The sequence below is a fragment of the Otolemur garnettii genome, unplaced genomic scaffold, assembly GCF_000181295.1.
Source record: "Otolemur garnettii isolate 467f Iridium unplaced genomic scaffold, OtoGar3 scaffold00016, whole genome shotgun sequence".
Classification (NCBI taxonomy): domain Eukaryota; kingdom Metazoa; phylum Chordata; class Mammalia; order Primates; family Galagidae; genus Otolemur; species Otolemur garnettii.
The window spans coordinates 22961366-22970654 of NW_003852411.1; the positions used below are offsets into that span (position 1 = coordinate 22961366).

The following is a 9289-nucleotide window of genomic DNA, read 5'->3' on the forward strand; positions in this document are numbered from 1 at the left end:
GAGTTTTGTTTCTTGCTTCCCAAATTGGATGGCTTTTCTTTTTCTTGACAATTACTCTGGCTAAAACTTCCACTATAATGTTGAATAACATTGTAAAAATGGGCATCCCTATCTGGCTTCTGATCTTTAAAAGAAAGCTTTTATTCTTTCACAAGTGAATATAATGTTAGCTCTGGGTTTTTCATAGATCCCCTTTTTAAAGTTGAGGAAGTTCTATTTCTATTCCTCTTTTCTACTCTTACTCCTATTCTTTTATTCCTATTTTTTCTCAGTGTTTTAAATCATGAAAAGGTGGTAGATTTTGTCATATGCTCTTTCTGTGGTGAGTCAAATAACCATGTGTTTTTTTCTCCTTTGCTCTATTAAGGTGGTATATATTATGTCAATTTATTTTCTTATGTTGAACCACCTTTGCATTCCTGAGATAAATGCCACTTGGTCATGGTGTACAATCCCTTTAATATGCTATTGCACTTGGTTTGATACTATTTTTGTGGAAGATGTTTCTATCATTTGTAAGATACTGGTGTGTAGTATCATTTTCTTCTAGTGTCTGTCTTTATTTAGCTTTGGTAACAGGGTGCAGGGTTAACAGTTTCACAAAATGAGTCAGAAAGTGTTATGTTCTCCTCTTCTATTTTTTTGGAAGAGAGTGAGAAGAATTGGTATTAATCCTTTAGATAGTTGGTAGAATTCATCCATAAAACTGATTCTAGACTTTTCTAGATGGTTTGTTTTTTAATAGACATTATTTTATAGAGCAGTGTTAGGTTCACAGAAAAACTGAGCAGAAAGTAGTGAGTACTCATATACCCCCTGCTCTCCCACAGCCCTTCTCTAGCAATATCCTGTATCAAAGTGACACATTTATTAGAACTGACGAACCTACAGTGATAGATCATTATCCAAAAAGTCCTTTGTTCAAGTTAGGATTCACTCTTGGTGTTAGATTTTTGCTTATTGATTTAATTTCCTCACTTATATATATTATCTGTTCACATTTTCTATTTGTCCATGAGTCAGTTTGGGTAATAAGTGTCCTTCCTAGGAATGTGTCCATTTTGCCTAGGTTACCTAGTTTGTTGGTATATAGTTTTCCTTTGTTTTTTGAAAGGTTAACGATGTTGCCACTTTCACTTCTGATTTTAGCTTTCTATGTTATGTAGTCTGGGTACGGTGTTGTCAATTTTGTAGATCTTTTGAAATAACATACTTTTGATTCTTTGATTTGCTCTATTGTTTTTCTAGTCTATTTTACCTCTACTTTCAAAAAAAAAAATCATTGGATTTAGGGCCTAGTCCACCCTTAAAGCACTTTTTCTAGGATGAGTTCACAAATTTAAATGTCCAACCTCATACAGGGACAGTTCTGATGGCCATTCCCAGAAAAATAGTTCCAAAATTGCTTTTAAGAGTGGATTAGTCGTTGATACTGGTGCATAGCTTCCTGTGGGAAATATTAGAAAAGCACCGTAGTGGTATTCAGCAATGAGGTATGTAGCACTTTTTCTAGGACAAGTTCTCAAACTTGTCAGATCTCATCGGATAATGGCCTCTAGTTTCATTCAAGTTGCTGCAAAAGATGTCATTTCACTTTGGCAGAGTAATATTCCATGGGCTATGTTTAAACATTTTCTTTATCCACTCATCAGTTGATGGGCACTTATGATGATTCTGTATCTTTGCAACCGTGAATTAGGCTGTGATAAACATACTGGTGCAGTTGACTTCTTTTCCTTCGGTAGATACCAGTAATAGGATGGTTAGATAAAATGGTAGGTCTAACTTTTAGTGCCTTGGGAGATCTCCATACTGTTTTCCATAAAGCCTACTCTAATTTACATTCCCTCCAGCAGTGTATAAGCATTCCTGTGCCATCACCTATTGCTTTTTTACTTTTTAGTCATGGCCATTCTGACAGGGGTAAGTGGTATCTCATGGCAGTTTTAATTTGTATTTTCTTGATTAGCGATGTTGAACCTTATCTCCACTCATCTGAATTTCCTTCCTTTTGTTTGTAGCATTGGGTTTTGTTTGATCTTCTTTTTCTAGTTTCTTAAAGTAAAACGTCAGATTGTTGATGTGAGATTTTTTTCCACCCTTTTAAAAATTAAGCTTATTAAATACTATCTGCGTTACTGTTTAATCAACAGTTGCAGAAGTGTGGTTATAACAGTATATATACTATCTTTCTTTTTTTTAGTTTTTATTGTGGCAAAATTTTACCTCTTTAACCATTTTTAAATGTACAATTCAATGGCATTAATTACATCAATACTGTTATACAACCATCACTTTTTATCATACAATCTGAACTCCGTACCTATTAAACAAAAACCCCCCATTCTACTCTCCCCCCATTCTCTGCTAACCACTATTCTATTGTCTCTACAAATTTAACTCTTTTAGATAACCCGTATAAATGGGGATCATATTTGTTCTTTTGTGTCTGAATTATTCCATTTAGTATATTGTTTTAAAGCTTCATCTACATTGTATGATAGCATGCATCAAAATTTCATTCTTTTTTAAGGATGAATGATATTCCTTTACATGTATATACATTTTTTAAAATCTATTTCTTGGGGTTTTCATGTTCTGGATATTGTGAATAATGCTGCCATGAACACTGGTATACAGATATCTATTTTAGTCTCTGCTTTCCATTCTTTTAAATATCTACCTAGAAGTGGAATTGCCAGATCATATGGTAATGTTTAAGCTTTTGAGCTAGCCTCCAACAGCTAATGGATTTTACATTCCCATTAGCAATGCACAAGGGTTCCAGTTTCTCCACATCTTGCTGACACTTGTTATTTTACTTTTTTGATAACAGTCATCCTCATGAATGTGAAATGGTTTTGATCTGTATTTCGCTAATAATTAGTTATCTTGAACACCTTTTGACATGCTTATAGGCCATAAATCTTTTTTGGATCAATGTCTGTTCAAATCCTTTGCTCATTTTTTATTGGGTTTTTTTTTGTTGTTGAGTGGTAGGAGTTCTTTGTATATTCTGGACACTAGATCCTTATCAGAAATGTGATTTGCACATATTTTCTGCCATTCTCTGGGTTGAATTTTCACTGTGTCCTTTGTTATACCAAAATTTTAAATTTTGATGAAGTTCAATTTTTCTTTTGTTGTATATGCTTCTGGTGTCATATTTAAGAAATCAATGCCAAATCCAATGTCATAAACCTTTTCCCCTATGTCTTCTTCTAAGACTTTTATCCTAAGGAAACCTAAAGGAAAAGGCTAAAGAATCAAATATAAAGAGTTAAGCTAGTGAAGACTTGAACCAAAACACATCATTCTGGGAGAAAAAAGGAATATTCACAATAAATAAAGCAGAGAAATTTTTTTTTTCTTTTTTTTTGAGACAGACCCTCAAGCTGTCCCCTGGGTAGAGTGCTACGGCATCAAAGCTCACAGCAACCTCCAACTCCTGGGCTCCAGCGAGTCTCCTGCCTCAGCCTCCCAAGTAGCTGGGACCACAGGCGCCCGCCACAATGCCCAGCTATTTTTTGGTTGCAGCCATTATTGTTGTTTGGCGGGCCCGGGCTGGATTCGAACCTGTCAGCTTAGGTGTATATGGCTGGTGCCTTAGCCACTTGAGCCACAGGCACCGAGCCAAAGCAGAGAAATTTACTGTCATTTCAAACTATAAACAAAACTCAAGATGAGTCGAGACCAAAAAAAACATTGACATTAAAATACAAGGTCTGAAAATTAAGTTCTTGAACTTTCCACCATGTGCAGAAGTGACGAAACTATTGCAAATATTTATGCAATTGTGTGTCAAAATTGTCAGCTGTGAGAAGCACAGTAGCCCAATTAAACATCAACAGGGAAAAAGGAAAATCTTTTTTTTTTTTTGAGATAGAGCCTCAAGCTGTCCCCCTGGGGAGAGTGCCATGGCATCATAGCTCATAGCAACCTCCAAGTGCTGGGCTCAAGCAAGTCTTCTGCCCCTGCCTCCCAAGTAGCTGGAACCACAGGTGCCCGCAACAATGCCTGGCTATTTTTTGGTTGCAGCCATGATTGCTGTTTGGTGGCCCAGGCTGGATTTGAACCCGCCACCTTAGGTGTATGTGGCTGGCGCCTTAGCCACTTGAGCTACAGGCACCAAGCAGGAAAATCTTAACATCTTGGCATGGGAAAGGTGTGTGAAAAATTAGGACCTTGAATCACAACAATGCACCAGCTCACAGGGCATTTGTGTTAGGGAGTTGTTAGCCAGTAAAGAAATAATTATATTGGAACATACTCTCTACTCACCTGATCGGGCCCCCAGTGATTTTTTCTTTACCCAAAGATAAAGGAAATATTGAAAGGATGACATTTTGATGACATTTACTTAGGACATCAGGGGTGGTATGACAATAGCTCTAGTGGCCATACCAGAAAAATAGTTCCAAAATTGATTTGAAAGGTGGACTAGGTGCTGGCGTCGGTGCATAGCTTCCCAAGGGAAGTACCACAAAGGTGACTGTAGTGATACTCAGCAATGACGTATGTAGCACTGTTTCTAGGATGAGTTTGTGAACTTTTTAAATTGACCTCATATATTATTACTTGGCCAAATTTGTCTATTGAAGATTTCTCTACTGATAGGCACTTTTGCAACTAATTTGTATTTTTGGTATAAATATTTTGTGACTATGTTTAAAGACCAATAAAAGGGCATTTTTGATGGCTCATCATATACACTATATTTTTATAAATTGAGGGATTGCATTTTTTGAGTTTATAAAATATTCTAGAAAGATTCTACTTTCTTCATCACATTTTATAAATATCAAGTTGAATATTCTAATTGTACATAACAGTTGCCAATAGAATGTTGCTTTTAAATGTCAGATTTTGTACATTTAGTATACAGAATTTCCTGCATAAAACCAATGTTCTGCTGAAGTACTTGTTAATTTTTCTCTACAACAGGTAGTTGTGTTATTTTTTTTTTTTGAGACAAAGTCTCACTTTCTTGCCCCTGGTAGAGTGCTGTGGTGTCATAGCTCACAGCAACCTCAGACTCCTGGGCTCAAGCAATTCTCTTGCCTCAGCCTCCTGAGTAGCTGGGACTACAGGTGCCCGCCACAATGCCTAGCTATTTTTAGAGGTGGGGGTCTCACTCTAGCTGAGGCTGGTCTGGCACTAGTGAGCTCAGGCAATCTGGCCGCGTTGGCCTCCCAGAGTACATATTTACTTTTCCTATACCACATATTTTTAAAAGATTAGTCACCTCATCCATAGTATTTCTGTAACCCTCTTTTGTAGTTCAAAATATTTCTATAAAGATAAAGAACCTTCCTACACCCCACAGCTATTATTAGAGGTCAAAAAATTTTTCTTGTAAAGGACTAGACAGTAAATATTTTAGGCTCTGCAAGTAATACAAGGCCTGCTGCATTTATTCAACCCTGTGGTTGTAGTACAAAAATAGCTTAGATAATAGTAAATGAATGGATGTGGTCCTATGTGACCTGTGGTTGTAGTTTGCCTATCTTTGTTTTAGCAAATCACAATTAAACCTATACATATAAAATATCCAGTAAGATGAATAATTTAGGGCCCAAAAGAATGTTATAGAATCTTTTAAAGTCCTTTAGGAAAGCATTGTCTATTGCTTGAAAAGTATTCTCTATTTTAAATACATTTATACAATGTCTTTTCTTACCCTGAGATATTTATTAAGAAAGGGTACTCGATTCTAGTACATAAAACATCTTTGGGTATATATGTTTTATAGATAGGAAGTGATATTACTTTTAGCACTATAAGCACCTCAGCCCTCAAATAGTAACAACTCTAGGGTAATAAGCAAGTACCTGTACTATGCTGCCAACATATTGAATGTTAAAGGGCAATAAGTTCTCCCTGGCAGTGATTACAGCAATTGAAAGTTATATTTTCATATCTAGTATAGGGGTGAAATCGTCCAATATTTTTCTTTGTAGCAAGTAAGGTGGCTGGTGAAGACTCAAAAAACGAATTATCAGATGCGGTCTCTGTACAGGTAACTGGATCTAAAATGCGTAGAACCTGAGGAAAATAAGACGTAATGTTAGACACACGAGTATGGACTGTAAAAGCCCATGGTTTCACTGATGTGTAACTACCTATAAAGTTCCATTTCATTAATATGTAGCTGCCATAAAACATAACATCTGAGGAATTTAAGAACTTATCTCTTTTCTTACAGAGCTGTTAAGTTTTACAATGATATCTAATTAAGGTTACCTATTTTTAAAAAATGATTAAATCCATTGATGGAAAAGTGTGAAAACATAAAAGAAAATAAGGTTATATCAATTCTACCTCAAGTGTTGTCAATTATTTTCACTTAATCAAAAAGTATTCACTACCTTCCTTCTTCAACCTTTCATTCAATTGTATAGAATCAGGATTCTATCTTCATTCCTCTACTGAAATGCTATTTCAAAGTCTTTGATCATTTTTTCTTTGTAACATCAATAGCTTTTCATTTCTCTTTTTCTAATTATGATAATAGCCATGTTCTTGTTTCTTGGGTTCAACAATACCACCCTCTCCCAGTTCTTCTTCAGCTCTGATTTTTCCTATTCTTTCTCCTTTAGTGAGGCCCAACAGAGAGGTACTGTTGGGTTGGAAAAATTCTCCAGTTATAGGCATGGAAAACATGTCCGACTCACAGTTCTTGTTACTCCTGGTCTTTTTTTCCAACCATCATCACATGATGATGATGATGAATTAGTATAAAGGTAGTAGGCACTGCAGTTGGAAAGAAACTGTGAAATGAACCAGGACAAGGGTTTTCTCCCTCTTTTATATGAAGCTTTTTCAAAATCTTCAGGAATGGTTGGTGACACCTATTTCCCTAGGGGGTCACATTTCCCAGTAACTTTTATGTTATTTTTGTTAGTACCATACCCAAAGAGCTATCATTACTTTAAGAATGTACTGGCATCATTTAAGAGACATATTCCAATTTAGGATCTTTATTTTTCAACAAGATTGTTTTTCAACTTAGTTTTTGAGATCCTATTTTTATGGAGTTTAGTTAGGTCTTAGAGAAAAGGCGAAGATGAAGAGCTTAAAATTGCTTATAAATTTAGAAAGGAAATTAAGAAAAATGCCCAATACTCTCTATATGTTATTACATTATGGGTTTTCAGAGAGAGAAACAAAACGCTAAGGGAATTCAGTAGAAAGAGACAAAGACACTAGCATGGATAGACTTGGGATTTCAGCCTCCAGATGATGAGGAAGGATTTTAAACAGGGTGTTTTTCAGAGATCATCTGTGCACAGGGTACAGGATGCTGGAAAAGATATGCAGTAAAGCAGATATGAGAAGGATATAGAAAGGAAGAATACTGTGATAATCTAGCTAAGAAATGCTGGTAACTTGGAGCAATGGGACTGAAAGGTCTAAGAGACACTAAGAAGGCTGAGTGCTGAGGCTGGCACCTCTAATCCCAGCACTTTGGAAGGCTTAGTGGGAGGACAGCTTGAGGTCAAGAGTTTGAGACCAGCTGAGAAACACAGTGAGGACCTGTCTCTAGAAGAAATATAAAAATTATCCAGGCATGGAGGAACACGCCTGTAGTCCCAGAGACTCAGGAAGATGTGGGAGGAAAACTGCTTGACCCCAGGAGGTTTGTGGTGAGCTCTAATGAAACCAATGGACACTAGCCAGGACAAGAGAGCAAGACCCTGTCTTCAGGAAAAAAAAAAAGAGAGAGAGAGACACTAAGAAAGAAGGGCTATCTATTTATTAAGAGAATAAGGTAGATAACGGATTGGGAGAAGAAGAGGATCCAGGCTGAGCCCTGATGCTCAATATTGCATAGTGAAACTGAATGGACACAGGAAAAACAAAAGCCAGTAGGGTGTAAGGCAGTGGTTCTCAACCTTCCTAAGGCCACAAACCTTTAATACAGTTCCTTATGTTGTGGTGACCCCCAACCACATGGAACCACAACACGAGGAACTGTATTAAAGGGTCATGGCCTTAGGAAGGTTGAGAACCACTGGTAAGGTTATATAAACCAAGGGAAGAAAGTAATGTCAAGAGAGTGGTCAACTACACCAAATGCGACTGGCAGCAGCTGATTAGACAGGGACACCATTTCCCAACAAAGAGAATTGAAAAAGAGAAAAAAAAGTTTTGGATAAGGATGATGAGTTTAGTTTTAGGTACTGATTCATTCAGTAAATAGCTGAGCAAAGGATTATGCCAGATCTTGAGGAAAAACATATAGATACAGCCCCCAGCACTTAAAGAGTTTACAGAGAGAAACAGAGAATCAAGCAATTACAATTTGATATGATAAGAAGCGTTAGCAGTTATGTGTACAAAGTGCAATGACAGGCCAGAGAAGGGACATTTCAGTTTGCCAGGGAGATTTAGGGAAGGCTGATTCGTAATGGTGGACAATAAGAGAAGTGCTGAGCGGGCAGTCTGGACAGAAGAAAAAGTATGTTCGGAAGCAGGAGATACAAGGGCGTATGTACAGAATAAAAAGTGGTTAACACTGCTGGAATGTAAGGTGCAAGGGAGTAGGGACACTCCCCTTGAAAGCCTTGAAAGCCTTGAAAGCATAGATGAGGTTAAAGTCTTCCATACAATGTTGAAAAATTTCGGAGTCAATAATAAGGGAGACTGGGAGCTGTACAATGACTGCAATGGCATATCTGAAATAACTCTCTAGCAGTAAAGGATGGCCTGGAGATAGGTAAGAAGCAAGGCAGGGTTATCACTGAGGGAGCTATTACAATAGTCTAGGCTAGAGGTCACATGTTTGTACCTGGGAAAAGGAATAAATTGGAAGCAACTGGTAAGATTTATAAAACCAACAAGATTAGGTGGATGAAGGAAATACTAGTAAAAATGATATCTACCATTTATTGAGAAATTATACTAAAAACTACTATGGGCTTTATCTGCACTATTAAAAACAACTGTATAGCAGGTATAGTTCATTAATTATATGGAGTACAAGAAAAAGGTTATTTTTCTTTTTTTTGGTGGGTGGGTACAAATGCAAAAGCAAGGAGAAAAGAGGTTGTTCTGTTTTTAGCCTCTTGTGGAACAAATAGATGGATCTGACCAACTGGATATAAATCCCTTGAACTCAGAAAAAATGTCTCAGGTAGAGAAGTCACAAGCATAAAGCTGTGGAGAACAGAATAATCCACAGAGAAGACAGAAAGTATATTATGTGAGGAAAGCTGAAGAGTGGTCACACAAAGAGGATGGGGAACAGATCCCTTTGAAACATGAACATCTGAATAAAAAATGTCTA

At 36.8% G+C, this 9289-nt stretch overlaps 1 protein-coding gene across 1 annotated transcript in view; it reads right to left on the reverse strand.

Moving 5' to 3' along the window:
* Positions 1 to 5675: 5675 nt before the first annotated feature.
* The window catches only part of BLZF1 (basic leucine zipper nuclear factor 1), a 21922-nt gene continuing 18308 nt past the window's right edge, over positions 5676 to 9289 (reverse strand). Inside the window, exon 7 of the mRNA XM_003785719.3 lies at positions 5676 to 6045. Coding sequence (XP_003785767.1) covers positions 5860 to 6045 — 186 coding nt within the window. The 3' untranslated portion in view covers positions 5676 to 5859. The remainder of the gene's footprint in view (positions 6046 to 9289) is intronic.